The following is a 17,944-nucleotide window of genomic DNA, read 5'->3' as shown; positions in this document are numbered from 1 at the left end:
CTCCGACTAGGAATAGACTAATAACCTGAAGTATATGCTGTAACTAAAACAGTTCACTGAACTGAGACTGACAGAACCGATGTGAAGTGAACTCCGGTCCATCCGTCTCTCTGGCAGCAGCTCGTGCCTGCTCGTGCCTCGTAGACCTCGTTAAACCACGCCCCCTCCGCTCATTTCAAATGCAAAGATGTCAGCCAATCACAACAGTGGGCGTTTTTACTGAAGTCTCACAGCAGACACGCCTCTTGTAACAGGGCCTTCAGCCACAGGGCAAACAGCAGTATAGAAAAAATGCCTTTTATTTCTAAATTATGATATTTTAGGATGTAAAAATCATACTAACAATATAAGTACACCTCAGGAAACATTATAAAATAATAGAAAAATGCCATGCCATGGGACCTTTAATGAAGCAAACAAATGCACTGGTCTTATTGCAATCTCTCACCACTCTACAATATCTGTTTGTAGACAAAACGTCACAGACGGAGCTCTTCACGTCCACTAGCTGAGCTATTTGGTCCCTGAGGGACAGTGAAGATACTAGAGACTAAGAACCTCTTGTCTGTGTTTCAGATCATGTTGCTGACGGATCCAGAGGTGGAGAGCAGTTTGCTCATCAGCTCAGATGAAGGCGCCACTTATCAAAAATACCGTCTCAACTTCTACATCCTCAGCCTGTTGTTTCATCCTGAGCAGGAGGACTGGATCCTTGCTTATGGCCATGACCAGAAGGTATACACAATCATTTTAGTTAAATAATTCCTGGAAAAATATGGCAAACAGCATCAAATTATGAGGAATAGCATTCAGAAAGGCACACTTCATGTGGTTCTCTAATTATCAAGCTGTTTTATTGCCAAACAAAACCAAATGCAAGAAAGCCAACGGAAAAACACATTCATAGTATTTGCATACTTGATAAACATTCGAGGCACAAGCTGCAAAGCAAGACATTATAATAATGAAACGCATGCGTGCAAATGGGTGCTAATCTATATTTGGGATTGAAATATGTCCTCAAAGGGCAATTATCAATGTGAGAGGAAGTAAGTCTTAAAGAGACAATTTCAGTGAGCTTAAAGTTGGCAATTAAGACAATTTATGGATCCCCAGTTGAAGGGAATTACCATTAATTATATGCTTTCGAGCTCATGGTTTAGGGCTAATAAATTATGAAAAAATTTTACTCTTCTGAAAAGATTGTTTAAGCATCAGATTTAATCATATCAAAAGATAATTTAACTATTCAAGATTTGTTTTTAGTTTTTTTTTTCCTGATGCAACTGATGAATCATTTTAATTCTTTCCCTCTTTAATTTTGGATTATATTCATTTCTGAATTGATTTGATTTTTTACTCCTTGATGTGGATCTAAATGATCTAATTGATTAAGATTATGAACATACACTTTTGAAAAAAGGTTTTATTCAAAAATAACAATGACAAATTACCAAAAGAAATCTGACAAATTACCTTTCACAGTGACATGCAGTATAATCAAATAACATTGATGATAGTTTCAAGTCTCGAGTGATGGTGTTAGACAGCATTGACTTCACCCTTGAATGAGGGCCAGTGAGAATTACAATTAAATGAACACAATCAAAAAGAATCATCAGCCAATTGACGGCTAATAGTTGACTGTTTGCATAATGTGCATGACTAGCCACGGCAGCAAGCAAACAGCACAAAAAGAAAACACAATCACCAGTGTAATTAAACCCTATCAAATCTATGCTACAAATAAATGCATAATTTATTAGTGTTGACAGATTTTGTATAGTGTCATTGGCGAAGTTCCTGAGGTTTGTTTTATTATAACAGTAAACATCAGAGAGGGAACAATCTCAAATAAAAAGCACAGTAACCTTCATTGGTGAACATATTTGTGCTTCACTTTATTTTGATGGGCTCTTTAACACATTCTGTATAAGTAAGGTTGCATCAACATGTCTACTAACTCTCATTAGAGTGTTAGTAGAGTATTAGTAGACTGGTAGGGTTAGGGTTAGAATAAGTTGACATGTACTTGCAAAGTTACTTCTAGTCAGTAGAATGTCTGTTGTTGGACCATCAAAATAAAGAGTTAGCGGATACACTGTAAACCCGAATAAGTTGGGCTAACTATAAAAATTGAGGTAATCAGTTACATAAATTTTTTTGAGTTATTATATTCCCAATTTTAAGTTAGCAGAACTATCAAGTTTTGAGTTTGTAGTACTCATCTTAATTGCTCCTAACTTGAAGTACTGAGTTAGCTAACTTTTTCTTCTATGTTGAGTTCTTGCAAATCAAATGAGTTATTTACTTCACTGTAAACCCTAAGTCAGGGTTCATCAAACTCGGTCCTGGAGGGCCACTGTCCTGCGGTGTGTTTGATCAGGGTTGGAGCTAAACTCTGCAGGACAGCGGCCCTCCAGGACCGAGTATGAGGAACCCCTGCCCTAAGTTGTCAGAACTCAGAAAAGTTGAATTAGAGTTTTTCTCTGCGGGCCCTGTACAGGGTCCGGAATGAAATCATCACGTATATACTTTCAATTTTAAATGTCTGTGGAGGAGCTCTGACCTCATTTGGGGTACCATTTGAAAGCTTAGAGTCTCTACTTTCTGGAGATATGCATCACTTTGGCATTTGTTTTACACAAAGTAACTTATTTACACTAAATTACTCTGGTACCATTTCCGCCTGGATTTGGCCTAACCAAATGGAAAAGCTTCCCATACCCACATACAGTGGTCTAAATACACAATGTTGGTGTCATTTTACAGAAAACCCTTTGAAGTTACATAAAGCACTGGTAAAAGGGATAAACATGTAAGTATATGTTGTCTGAGCTGTAATAACCCCCCCAAAAAGAGACGCTTTTTAATTTTTTTGGTTAAAAATTCATTTTTGAAAGTGTGTAACTCAAGCCCTGTGAGCTCTAGCACCCTGCGGACAGTTTTTGCTGTTTCCACTACATTCTAGAAAATACTGGAAAAAAGATTTTTGTCTTGATCATGTAGGCCTATGCAAGATTTATTCAAATTAATCTAAATGGAAGAATATGACCTTTTTATGTAATTTCCATCTTCCGTGGTATAAATGCAATATCCCTGTCTTTAGCCCTATTCGCACGGGATTAGTGTTATCTGGGGACCTCATGTGATTTAGAAATTACTCCCCCACATCTGAACTTTGCGTGGCGCATTCACACGGGATAAGCAAGCCTGTGATTTTACTCGAATTTACTGACTTATCTCCCGGATATGATGTCAAGACTTGTAAATGTTTTTTCGTTATAGATATAGCTGTATGAAATTATAAACTATATCGTATCGATATAATTTTGATTGTTTTATAGTAATACAAATAATTTTAGTTCAGTTAGAGAACAGACGCTACAATTAAAAACTGAACTGAGCAATAATAACAATATACGGCGGAAGATTCAGTTTCAAACCTAAATGTAAAAGCGCCCATTTAAGCGAGTTTTAATTAAGAATAATATTAAACACACCATTCAAATAATTTACTCCCAAATTAGCGCTCATTCTAAAGTTAAAGTATAATCCGCGCGGCCGCACGGAATTCATAACGGTGCGCATTTTATGCAGCCTAGCTCCATTCTTCGTGAAAGATAAAGATAAAAATGCGCAAAACCTTGCAAAAATTATATACGATCCGCCTAATCCCGGCCAAATCACAGAGATGCCGATTCGCACGGGACTAATATTATCACAGGACCTCAGTGTTTGGCGAAATATGGTAGGTCATTTGCGGGGGAATTTTTACTTTACATATTACAGACATGGCCGATTCGCACGGGATTAAGATCACAGACATTCTCTGCAATTATTACAAATCACCAGAGGTCCCCAGATAATATAATCCCATGCGAATAGGGCTTTTGTTTACAGAAAACGCTGAAATTACTCCCTTCAGATCCATTTGAATAAATCTTGCATACAACATGATACAGACAAAATTCTTTTTTCCACTATTTTCTGGAATCTAGTGGAAACAGCCCAAACTGTCAGCAGGGGGCTAGACCCCACAGAGCCTGAGTTATACACTTTCAAAACTGAATTTATAACCAAAAAAATAAAAAAGCATCTCTTTTTGGGGGGGTTATTACAGCTTAGACAACGTATATTTACATGTTTCTTTACTTGAAATATTTGAGTACTCTAATTTAAACATTTAACTTAAATTATCAGGTTATCTCAACATAAATATTTTGCTAGCAATAACAAACTAATTCAGAAATATGCCAATTTGCTAACATGTTAACAATAGCATGGTATAGCTCTTGCTGAATGAGTACAGCAACTTAAAATATGTAACTGACCATGATGGTAACTCTCCAAAAAAAACACATTAACATAAACTCTTCTACATTAGCATAACACAATATTAATCACTACTAAATCTCTCTAATCTTGCACAAAAAAACATGATATAAAACGTAATTTTAGCATTTACTCTCCCTTTCGAGTGCCATGGGCAAAGCATGCTGGGGAAAAACATCCCAGCCCAGTTTCAGTTAAACTTATGTTAGTCTAAAAGAAAGGAAACGAGTTCATACAACTCAAAACAATGAAACGGCTCAGTTTACTTGAAACATGTCAGTGTTGTGAACTCAAAAGAAAAAAGAAAGTTCAACATAGTCATAATATTTGATTGAATTATGCTAATTTGTTTCATTTAAGTTCGTCCTACTCAAAACAATTAAGCAATTTTGAGTGTTAGGGTATACTAATGAGAGTTAGTTGCAAATGTACTTATAGGCAACAGAATGTTCAAAGAGGACCATCAAAATAAAGTGTTACCTATAAAACAGCTTAAAACAGACTATGCTGGTCTTAAACCAACTGAACACCAATTCAGACATCCCACCTCCCATGGGAGTCTCCCGCATACTGATAGCAGCTCCCTGAAGCCCGCAGATTATATGCAATATCCTGGAAATTAAGCGAGCGAGAGAGAAACCTTTCCACCTTGTATTAAGATGGGTTTTCGGTGAATCGATCACAAGTGGTCAGCCAAGATGCATTACCGTTTCACCTGTTGTCTTCTGTGACCACTTGCTTTTGGATTTTGTGGAGAACCTCGCCTCTTATTTAATCACAACTACAGCACTTTCGCCGCACGAATACTATTGAATGAACCCGTGTTAGCTGGCTTATGCGAATTAGTGATATATATATATATATGAGTATATGCAGGCTGGGAGACTGGCTTAGGCTAGCTTTAAGCAGTTGTTTTCAGCAAGACTATACTCTTCGATTCTGTCTGATTTGGTTTAGTTTGATCCCATTTGTCTATGTCTAAATATGACGAGCTCCATCCACCCACAGTCAGGATGTTATAATGGATACAAGATTGTGGACAGTTTCCAACTAATGTAAATACAAGTGCTGCATTGAAACCCCTCACTGTTTTATAACTGTCTCGTAAAACATGGTAAAAATATGCTGCTATGTGCAAGGCAAGTAAAGTTTCACACCTCTGGAAAACCTCAGCTCAACGCATATCATTCCAAAGTGCTTTTTCATATTTGTATTTGCCATTTATATAATATGAGTTTACCCAAAGCACTGTGCACATAAATATGATGTTTCTTGTCATACTGAGAAATATATATGTGTGAGTAATTTTTATGCCGAATTTCAGATCTTCATGTTTGTTCTCTTGCTGATTGCCACTTTTCCAGTGTAATTATACTAATTTTGAAATGAGCATGTTAGGATTGTTTTATTCTGTATCTTATTGGAAAATTCATAATTTCCTTTGCTCCGTTTGAAAACCTAGTTAGCTGCCTACGTAAGCAGTATTTTAAGACATCTGTGGCACGTTCCTGATGCGAATTAGGTTTAAAAAAGTAGGCAACTTCGTTATGCTGCCTTCTAAGATACCTTGTTTTGGATCAATTTTAAGGCAGCATCATATTCTTCGAGAAGACAATTCCCATGCCTTGCAACAAACTTTTTTTTTTTAAATGTGAGAGGAATGCTGATTATAAATATACTTCCATTAAAAATTTTGTGTTGCTAAGATTTTGTATGTTTTTTTATGCTCATCAAGAATCATCAAAAATACAGTAAAAACATTAATATTGTGAAATGTTATTATAATTTAAAATATACATTTCCTATTTGAATGCATTTTAAAATGAGTTTATTCCTGTCATGTCACATTTTCTTTAGCATCACATGATCCTTCTAATATGCTGATTTGGTGCACATAATTAATTTCTTATTATTATCAAAAATAGTAATATTTTTGTGGAATCCATGACGCCCTTTTCTAAAATTCTTCGAGGAATAGAAAGTTCAAAAGAACAGCACTGATTTGAAATGTTTTATAATTTTTAATTCTCTTTACTATCACTTTTGAGCATTTTAATGCATCCTTGCTAAATAATTTTGGTAACTTTATTTTACAGTATCCTTGTTACACTTTACATGTACTTACCATTGTAATAACAGTAAATTATGCATAATTACATGCAACTAACCCTCAACCAAACCCTAATCCTACCTTAACCCTATAGTAACATGTAGTTAATTAATATTACTCATTACTTAAATATTTAATTACACTGTAACAATGACACCTTAAAATAAAGTGTAACCATAATTTCTTAAAATAATTTCTTTAAAAAAAAGACTGACCCCAAAGTTTTGAACAGTATACTGATAGTATCTTATTCAATAATGGGAAAAAAATATTGATAACAAATATTTTCACCCAATGTGTGTATTTTGATGCATATTGGATTATAATGCCAACAAGCTAATGTCAAAATATGCATGGAAATTGCACTTCCATTTTGTGTAGTGTGTGTGGAGTTGCTTCTAGATTTCATAATAGTAATATTGTGGCCTTAGAAGGCAGCTGACTATGTAGGTGGTAAGGCAGCACACTAGGTTGTTGAACAGAGCTAATGATAAGAATATAGAGTAAACCAAACTTAAACAATGCCACTAGGCAGTTGTACGATTTAATTATAGCAGACTAATATACAATGAGAAGTGGCAGAAATATTCATATAATTTCTTTGCTAACACAATTTTTCGTCCTCAGCTCTACAGCTCTGTTGAGTTTGGCCGTCGATGGCAGCTCGTTCACGAGCGGGTGGCACCCAATCGATTCTACTGGTAAGCTCTCTGTGTGATTCCTCTTTCTGCGTGTGGAACATCAATCATTTGAACTCCTGCATTTTGTGGAGGATAAAAAAATAAACCAAAGAACACGGATTGTTGTTCAACCCTGATGTGATCTTCCCCACTGTGTTCCACCACCAACGCTATCTCAAGGTTTATGTCCAAACCTTAGAAGTTTTTTAATGAATGTTGTCAGTAGACCTTGTTACTAAGTCGGAGTCTGCATTTGCAATGTTGCAAATGATTTAGTCATTAAGAAAGCTTATTCAACTCGATCAGGATGGCTAATAGATGTCTAGACTGCGGTGATTAAAGAGACCGGTTGAGAAATAAATTCTAAATGCGATTCGATTTTATGTTTATCTCTGGTCTCAAGTGGACAAGCTGGAATGAACTGAAAAGGGTGCATGGATTGATTTATTTTTTCTTTTCTTTATTTTTGACAAGTTTATTTAATATTATAAATATATACTCCACTAAATCTTGACTACTGGGAAGTGAAGAAGTGAAAATAAATAAATAAAATTAAATAATGTACAAAGGAATCAGTTTAAAATATAGAGGCATGTCAAATATTTTTACAGCATTTGACATTCGTATTGATGCATGGATAAACTAATAAATAAAACTGCAAGATGGTTTGAAAATATTTTTTTATATATTTAATCAATCTGGTAGAGATTTGAATCTTGTAGAGTTGACAAAATAACTATATTGTCATATCACATATGTATTAAATTCTGTAGACATGTTTTCTGTTGTTGCTAACTACTGATAAAGTAAGACCAAAAAGACTTAAACTTAATATTTTTATGTGTGTGTACAGTCAAACAAACATTTATTCAGACACCTTCTACATTTTCTCAGTTTATTCGCTATAGTTTAGAAAAACATATAGTAAAATATGAAGTCAAGAGTTAAACTGTCAGAACAAATGAATCTTGATAATCTCAGATAACTTTGATAGAAAGGTTTTGACAATTACAATCAACCAATCAGCTGTCAGCTGTTAAATTTTAGTACCCAATTAGATAATACCAATTTAGGTCAACCAATTACCAAGCAATGCTTCATTTTGATCGGTCCGTGGTGTAAAAGGTTGCATTATCAATTAAAGAAAAATCTCTTAAGTAAAACATTGTCGGGTCAAAGTGTCTGAATAATTTTGTTCCCAATTTTTTATAAGTTTTACTGGTAGTCCACTGTATGAAGAATTTTGGGGTATAATATGTCAGTTTACTTTCATTTGCTATCCTCACTTACATAAATGAACTAGTGTCCTGCACCCACTAGTAAAAAAATATAAAAAATTATATCTGGCGTCTGAATAATTTTTGGTTTGACTGTATATTTGTCTTCATGGCCATAAAGACATGAAGACAAATAATGTTGTCGCTATGACCAAGAGAACTAGATAGCGGGTACAAGCGTCCGGAATGGGTTTCCTCAGGAGGGTGGCTGGCGTCTACCTTAGAGATAGGGTGAGAATTTTGGCTATCCGTGAGGAACTCGTAGTAGAGCCGCTGCTTCTTTGCGTTGAAAGGAGCCAGTTGAGGTGGTTCGGGCATCTGGTAAAGATGCCTTCTGGGTGCCTCCCTAGGGAGGTTTTCCAGGCACGTCCAGCTGGGAGGAGGCCTCGGGGAAGTCCCAGGACTAGGTGGAGAGATTCAATCTCCACACTGGCCTGGGAACGCCTTGGGGATCCTACAGTCAGAGCTAGTTAATGTGCCTCGGGAAAGGGAGGTTTAGGGTCCCTTGCTGGAGCTAATGCCTCCGCGACCCGACCCCAGATTAGCGGTTGACAACCCGTTCTCACTCCCAAGGCGTCAAAATTTGAAGCACCGTCACAACGAAGACGCTAAAGGCACCCCATGGCGTCATTTTTCGAAGCGTAAGGTGGTTTATTGATTTCAGTGAGAAACCTTTGGTGTCATTCACAGACGCGTTGGGCATGGGAACGTTATTGGCATGATGAAATTACATATTGGGTTATGATTTTGCCATTATGACATGTTGGAGTGTGATTCTCAATTTAATCAGCCAGCATCATTTTATTTACATTTATTTACACTATTTAGACATGTTTGAACATGTAACCCAACCCAACCCAACCCTATCCCATCCCTAAACCTACCCATTTGTGTATTATATGATAAAAAAACAGGATATAAGAGGCAGATACGACTGCATGCACAATTTATTCAAAAAGTACAAATATTCCAAGTGTTCCGAGGCCAAACGATTGATTTGTGTGAAGAAAATTCCCAAAAGCGATCAGGGTCTCCATCCGCCGAAGATAATGCTCACATTCAAATTTCAAAAATTGACTTTTGCTAAATTGTACGTATTTGACGAGTTGGTAGATTCGGATGATTTCGTACGAATGACCTACCCCTAACCCCGCCCCTAAACCTACCCATCACTGCAGTATAGAAAAATCGTATGAATTCATAGTGACGTTGAGTGAGGTTGTACAAATTTGTACGTAATAGCCACCTCGTACAAATACGTACGAATTGGTCGTGCGATAGCTTTGGTAATAGCTGTAAATTTTGACCTTGTGGGGACATTTTTTTGTGGTCCCCATAAGGAAACAAGCTTATAAATCATACAGAATGATCTTTTTTGAAAATCTAAAATATCAGAAAGTTTTCTGTGATGGGTAGGTTTAGTGTAGGGAGATACAAATTTGTATAATATATAAAGCATTACATCTAACTCCAACAAAAGCTGTCACTGGGACGGACCCCTTCAAAAAAGTTCTAATATGTGCATATATGTGCTAATATATACACTTTTGGTACCAATATGTGTGTGTGTGTGTGTCTCAACCCTACTGGTCAGTTTTTCATTGATCATGTCTGTCTTTTACGTGCCATCCAAATTCAGTTCTAGTCATTTAGCAACAGGGTTTTGTTTTTTGAGGACAATTTTTTGCATAAGCGCAGTCAAAGTGGGACAGAGCGAAGACATCAGAGAGTCAGCCTGCAGTACCGTTATTTTTAGTCTGGTAATGATCTACCCTCACAAGTTCCCCTCAATGAACTCTCACATATCGAGTCTTATTATCTGAAGTGAGATGAGGCATATAACCCTTACAAATGTGCAGCTATTGACTATGTAAAATTAGATTGTCCCTTTTGATGAGATACACCACCATGGTCGCGGCCAGAATATGAGATGATTGAAGAAATGGCGCTTTGAATGGATGAAATGGACTTTTGTATCTGTCAGCGCTTCAAAAGGAACTCAGATCTGATGCGGCCTAATACCCGCATAGATTTAGAGTCTTGGTGGAATTGAACAGGTCAGGAACTCCTTTACTTTCACCTTCACTATTGATCTCAAATCGAAACCTAGACAGTTCTTTATAGATATTTGAAAATGAACTATTCTTTTGAGTAAGCAAGGTTGTAAGGTAATGAACTATAACTGAAGGCATCTAAAAAATCTTGGATGAGAATCACGTAAAACGGAATTAATGCTGATATACATGCCCACATTGCGTTGAATTCTAAATAAGCACTATAATAAGCCTGATTTAAATATAAAGGGACTGTGTTTGTATTGAAAAGAGCGGCAATGAATTTAAACCAGCATGACGCACTGCACTTTTTTGTGCAGTCAGGTTCTGGAAGTAAAAATCCCATTTATTTTCTCCATAGGGGGATTGATTTTGAACAATAACTTGTAAACCTTAAAAGACGGACCTACTGTGAGCTGAGGTTGTTAAACAATGGTATATGCTTTTGTTAAAGCCATTAGCCCACATTATTTCAACTTATTTTTTAAATAATCATGTTCAACAGTGGAATTCCTGCTGAAAACTACATTACCCATGATTCTGCAGAGAAATCTCCACCAATCATAGAATCGTACCAAAATACATTTTAAGCACTGACCCACTCCCATGAAACACTGCGAGAGACATGGAGTTTCACTTTGGTCTCAAAATACTTAAATATTTATATGCATAATATGGATCATTTTTTATTTAATTGTCTTCCGCAGTGCTTCATAGGATTGTATTTTTTTTTTTTCCCCTCATTAAATTTAATTACACAGTCATGTACCTTTTTTTATCATCCCATTGATTTTCAAATTATTTTTTGCTGTGGTTGGTGGTTGTTCAGTTCATTGCTTTTGCAAAGACATTTTAAAAATCCCTATGGAAAAATAAATGGAAAAAACTACTTTCGGAATCAAAGACGCTGATAAGTGGGCGGGCACTGTAGCATGCCGTGAGGCCAGCAGGGGGTGCTCACCCTGTGGTCTGTGTGGGTCCTAACGCCCCAGTATAGTGATGGGGACACTATACTGTAACAAGCACCGTCCTTCGGATGAGACGTTAAACCTGAATCTCTGTGGTCATTAAAAATCCCAGGATGTCCTTCGATAAAAAGTAGGGGTGTAACCCCGGCATCCTGGCCAAATTTGCCCATTGGTCCCTGTCCATCATGGCCTCCTATTCATCCCCATATATATATATATATTAGGGGTGGCACGGTTCACAAAACCCACGGTTCGGTTCGTATCACGGTTTTAGGGTCACGGTTTTCAGGTTCTGTACGGTTCTTGTTGTTGTTGTTTTTTATCGTTAACACTCCAGAAATTTACTTCAGCATATGATATAGCTTAATCATCCACAATTTAGGATACAGTATTAAATTTTTTTTATATCAAGTTGTTTCCTTACTGGCTGTCTACCAAGTCTGACACATTGGCGTAACATTTTTCATGTTAATCATATCAATTTTGATCAGAACAATGCACTGTGGCTTTAATTCAGCTGACCTAATTAACAAATTTCACCATGAAGTGTTCCGTGTGTTTCACAATCACCATATGACATCCAGCGCTGTGAAAAGAAATAAATAAATCCACGAAAACACAACACTGCCAGAAGTTTTTGCCCAAACTTCAAAGGCATGTTTCAATTATTAAAACTAAAAGCATATCTTAACTTTTAAATGTTACATTTATCATATGCACTACTTATATACAACATGTTATATGCGTGTGTGTATGAGACAGAGGGGAACAGGTCGCATTTGCAGCAGATGCTACCCATCATAAATCAAAGCATGAGACAGACAGAGGTTGGAGGAGAACACCGGAAAATGTGACAGAATGGGCAATATTTGTATTGCAAATTTTGACAATATTTGCAATACACGAGCCGCGGTTCAGCTGCGCGAGACAAACACTGCCAGTGTGTGTGTGCGCAACGGGCGCGCGCGGGTCCCGCTCTCCGCACTGCATCTGCCCTGCCTGCTATACGACGCTGGCGCATCCTCAAACAGCTCCGGGCAGCCTTCCTTATCTCTCCCACTTGCATTTCTACACGTGACGTGACCTGCAGCAGTCCACTTTTACTTTACTGTATGTCCACACACACACACACCTCTTATTTAGCGCGAAAAGGACACCCACTGTCTGAGGTAACATACGGGCACGAGGATACATTGCGCACGCGTCGAACCGTGCGACGCACACACTCCGAACCGAGACAAGCGAACCGAACGGTTTGTTTTTTTTCCATGTACCGTGCCACCCCTAATATATATATATATTTATATAATTGGCTTCATCACTCTGTCTCCTCTCCACCAATCAGCTGGTGTGTGGTGGGCGTTCTGGCGCAATATGGCTGTCGTTGCATCATCCAGGTGGATTCTGCACATTGGTGGTGGTTGAGGAGATTCCCCCCTTCTATATGTAAAGCGCTTTGAGTCCCTAGAAAAGTGCTATATGAATCTAACAAATTATTATTATTATTCTGATTGGTCAATCGCGCCATCCAGCGACCTGAAATTTACTTCTGCTTACTATCATCATGTCAATGGGGACTAATTTTCTTGTTGCGTTCAAACACAAGTGACGGCAGCACTTGTATATTACATTCAGGGGAATTCAGTTTGATTGTTTGTACATTGCACTAGACAATTTTTTTTTCTATGTGGAAACTGTAACATAATATTCATTTAAGCTCAAATCAATGTCCATCCATCCATCCATCTATCCATCCATCCATCCATTCATCCATCCATCCATGCGTCTACCCATCCATCCGTCTACCTATCCATCCATCCATCCATCCATCCATTCATGCGTCTACCCATCCATCTATCCACCCACCCACCCATTCATCCATCATCCATCCATCCATCCATCCATCCATCCATCCATCCATCCATCCATCCATCCATCCATCCATCCATCCATCCATCCATCCATCCGAGTAGCTGCATAAGTTGGATCTGTAGTCAGCTCACATTAAATATAATTTTTTGCTAAATAAATCCATTCAGGCTGAACCTCCACTCTGCATCTTAATGGATTGCCGATCAAACTTGAAAATGCGGGTTTTGCGCTGAAATTCTGTGCGCAAAAGCAACATAACTTTTCCGTGAATTTGCTGCTCTGTATTAAGCTTGATCCCAGTGCACGCCAAGGGATGCTATATTTGTGAAAGCGTCAATACTTCCAATAAGTGTCATGATAAAGTCTTGAGCTAGTCTGCTTCTACCTTTGTAGGTTCCTCACTGGAGCAGCTCTCTCTGATTTTTCAGTCTCGAATAAATATTTCATGCAACAATGATTTTTTTCCAACACTAAAAAGAGGGAGAGAGCTATGTGCGCTGCCTGTGGGTGTTCTTGGGAAGCAAATGAGAAGGGCTTACTTTTAATGATGTCAGGATATGCTCCTCGCTTCTGTCAGAGAGCACAGAAAGAAGGAGATGGAAATGGGAGCTTAACAGGACAGGGTGTTCTGATGGTACTTTCCCACCTAAACCCGTATTGGTCCTTTGGGAGGCAAACATGGATCTTTTAGCCGACACACAAAAAAATCCAATGCCCTTATTTTGACCCATCTGTTGTTGTATGGAAACACAGAGGATTTTCTTTTTTCCAAAGCACATTTTATAAAACATTGTTTTTTCTTTCCTTTGGTCTCTCTAGGTCTAAACTGGGCCTTGATAAAGAGCCAGGCCTGATTCACCTTGAGACCAGCATCTCAGAAACCCGTAAGTCTGAATGGCGTCCCTGGACGTGCTTTGATTACATTTCAAGAAGCCATAATTCTAACACAGCACAAGGCAACACTTAGGGCCAGATTTACTAACAGCGCAAAACATAAACATAAAAACATTTGGATTTATCTTGAAAAAATTTTTTCTCAGAAATTGCTAGTACATTTCACAAATAATTACAAACAATTGGCAAGTTGAAGTAAATGTGTTTTTTGAAGACTGAGTGTGTCACAGTTGGGCCTTGTACAATTACCCTCAGCCTTTCTTACCCCATAGTGCTCTTTCAGGTTCAGAGTGACATCCTCTCATAGTTTCCTATCATCTGGTTTATGGCATTATATAAACCCAGTGTACCTTCATCTCTTTCTGCCATTTATCCTGTTGCAGAGGCTCTGTATGTCACATGTAAACTTCAGAACTGCACAGATGCCAACAAGGGCAAACCTTTTCCTGGATACATTGACCCCAACTCCCTGGTGGTCCAAGATGAGTATGTATTTGTCCAGGTGAGTAATTTATAGAGGAGACTAGTACCTTTATAATGGAATGAAGTTTAATGCATGCTGTGTGTGTGGTGTAATGTATGGAAGCTTGTTCCCACCACAGAATAAAAAATAAAATAGGTTGTTGCAACTTTTTATCTCACAATACTGACCCTTTTTTTGTTGTTGCAAGTTTACATTTCACACTTCGGACTTTATAACTAGTAATTGTGAGTTTACAATATATCACAATTTTCTGTATATATCACAATTCTGAGAAAAAAAGTCAGAATTGCTTGTTATAAATTCGCGATTGAAAGAAATAAAGTCTGTATTGTGAGTTCATATAAATATAACCTCAGAATTGTTAGGAAAAAAGTCAGACTTGCACAATATAAACTCTAGTGCTGTCAAATCAATTAATCGCGATTAATCACATCCAAAATAAAAGTTTGTGTTTACATAATATATGTGTGTGTAGTGTGTACTGTGTGTAATTATTATGTATATGTAAATACACATACATGCATGTATATATTTAAGAAAAAATATTTATATATAATATAAATTATATAAATATGTATATACATGCAAATATTTCAATATATACATGAATGTGTGTGTATTTATATATATACATAAAAATTATACACAGTTCACACACATATATTATGTAAACAAACTTTTATTTTGGATGCGATTAATCGAGATTAATCGATTTGACAGCACTAAAACTCACAACGTTTTTTTCACAATTGTGAATTTATATCTTGCTATTCTGTCGTTATTTATTTGTTTGCAATTGCGAGAAAAAAAGTCTGAATTGTGAGTTAAATAGTTGCAAATACAGTGTATATTTTTAAATCCATGGTGGAGACAAGCTTCCTTAGGATTGGCAGCAATACATACTTTTTCTTTTTCAATATTTTAGCATTTCCTACAGTTCATTTACACTTGTATTTATTCAGTTATTCAACAATACTTATATCCTTAAATTTGAATTTAAGCATAAACGTGATATCTTCAAGCTAAGTTCTCTTTTATTTTAGTCAGCTTCCTTCATTAAACCACCATAATTGATACATTTGCACTTTTCCAAATTATTTCATAGAACGGTTATTTTCTTGTTTTAGCGGGACACATCTGGACAAATGCAATGTTGATGCATAACTTTTTCAACTACCTTTGAATGTTTTGGGCCCTGTAATAAGCACTTAATCTTAATACCAGGTGTATGCCATATTGGGGAAGATTGAAGCAAAGATAGAAACTAATCCTCCAAATTCAGTGTTATGCATTTGGCACAGTTTCTACTGCAATCTGATTATGATTGAATGTGTGGCGAACATATCACCAATACTAGCCAGCCCTAATATGTGACCAATATCTAGTGGCACTCGAAATGTTACTTCTTTCTAAAGTGTCTTTGTCCTGTCTGTTTGTGATCCCTCCATTACCCAAGGTGTCAACCGGTGGTCGGCCAATCTACTATGTGTCATCCAGGCGAGATGTGTTTACACCCATGAAGCTTCCCAAATACACCCTTCCAAAGGTAGGGTAACTCATTCACACTTGCTCGACACGAAGTCAGAATCTGCCACACCGTGACAGAGTAAACAAACATTGCTATTTTAGACCGAGATCATCATGTCCCTCGATGTTAGCCTTTGAAGCTTCAAACCTTTACAAAATCCGATTTTTTTTTCCCAGGCATCTGGCAGGCTCTTACTTCTGAGTGAGTGAATTCAGGAACGCAGATGCTACCGCGGTCCCTCGCCTCTCAGGATGTTGTGTTATTATTCAAAGCTTAAAATCTGCTGCGCTCACATGACAATTAAACATGTTTTATTCAATCAAGCTCTCTGCGCTCCTTTCAGCACACACCCAGCAACCCTTGCGCGGTCTGGGGTAGATGAAATTCGCAAACTGCCAGCATGTGGTTTTGTTGCATTTGCCCAACTGACAAGCTCAATTTAAGGCTAATAAGAATATTTGCCGTACGCCGGAGCTGTGAGCAAAACAAGGCAGGTGAGAGTTGTGTCTGATACTGATTATTAATCGGATTCAGCTCAGTGGGGTGAAACCGCCACTGCACTCCAGCTGTCCCCTGCCATCCCGGCAACTACATTCATATTCAATCTCACTTGATTAGAGGCAAAAATCACATTAAAGGTTAAAGTCATCCTCCTTTGATGTATGTAAATATGAAAGGTAAAGGTGTTTTGATGTTTTGAGTATTAAAAGGCGCTTTGGAGGCCTACCTTTTATTTCGGATGAAGAAAAAGACAGAGTGGATTTGTTAAATCATCTGAATTGCTCAGTTATGGGGGACTTCACTGGAAAACGTAGTAAATAAAATGCAACTGAAGTTTATTGACCTCAATTTTAGTAATACATATAGAGAAATCAGCTAGACAGAAGGGAAATTACTATACAACAGCCGTGACATTTTATGTAGACATTTATTATTTATATATTTATACGTTTGGAAAACACCTGAGAAGAGATCAGAGACCATTCTCCATACAGAATCTCTCCAGATCCTTCAGAGTCCCAGATCCATGTTGGTAATTCTTCTCTTCAGTTCAGCCCACTCATTTTCTATAGGGTTCATGTCAGGGGACTGGGACGGCCATGGCATAAGCTTCATTTTGTGCTCAGTGACACATTTTTTGTGTTGATTTTGATGTTTGTTTTGGATCATTGTCCTGATGGAAGATCCAACCATTTGATGATTTTTTATCTGTTGGTATTTGCTAGAATCCATGGTACCATGTATCTGAACAAGATGTCCAGGACCTCCAGCAAAAAAATAGGCCCACAACATTAAAGATCCAGCGGTATATTTAACCGTGTACATCTGGGACTTTTTATCCCTGTTTGCACCAAAACCATCTGGTGGGTTTGCTGCCAAAAAGCTTTTTTTTAGTTTCATCTGATCATAGAAGCTGGTCCCTTTTAAAATTCCAGTTGTGTCTGACAACTGAATATGCTGGAGTTTGTTTTTGGATGAGTGAGGAGGATTTTTCTTGAAACCTTCCCGAAGAACTTGTGGTGATGTAGGAGCTGTTTGATCTTTTTTTTTTGCTTTCTGACCCCAAGAATCAACTAATCTCTGCAATTATCCATCTTTGATCCTTGGAGAGTCACTCAAACTCTCCTCCTCACAGTGCATTAGGACGATATAGACACACGTCCTCTTCCAGATGCGTAACAACTTCCTAATTATTGCCCTGATGGTGGAAATGGGAATTTTCAATGCTTTATCTTTTTTTT

At 37.4% G+C, this 17,944-nt stretch overlaps 1 protein-coding gene across 1 annotated transcript in view; it reads left to right on the top strand.

Moving 5' to 3' along the window:
• sorcs1 (sortilin-related VPS10 domain containing receptor 1) overlaps positions 1–17,944 on the top strand; it is a gene marked incomplete at its 3' end in the record, with an annotated part of 390,020 nt that overhangs the window by 237,165 nt on the left and 134,911 nt on the right. Inside the window, exons 4-8 of the mRNA XM_079813234.1 lie at positions 577–735; positions 7,073–7,146; positions 14,116–14,180; positions 14,574–14,692; positions 16,131–16,220. Coding sequence (XP_079669360.1) covers positions 577–735; positions 7,073–7,146; positions 14,116–14,180; positions 14,574–14,692; positions 16,131–16,220 — 507 coding nt within the window. The remainder of the gene's footprint in view (positions 1–576; positions 736–7,072; positions 7,147–14,115; positions 14,181–14,573; positions 14,693–16,130; positions 16,221–17,944) is intronic.

Source organism: Gobio gobio, assembly GCF_949357685.1.
Source record: "Gobio gobio genome assembly, chromosome: 3".
NCBI classification, from domain to species: domain Eukaryota; kingdom Metazoa; phylum Chordata; class Actinopteri; order Cypriniformes; family Gobionidae; genus Gobio; species Gobio gobio.
Note: the sequence above shows the minus strand (reverse complement) of the source record. Positions and strands in the feature narration are given on the sequence as shown.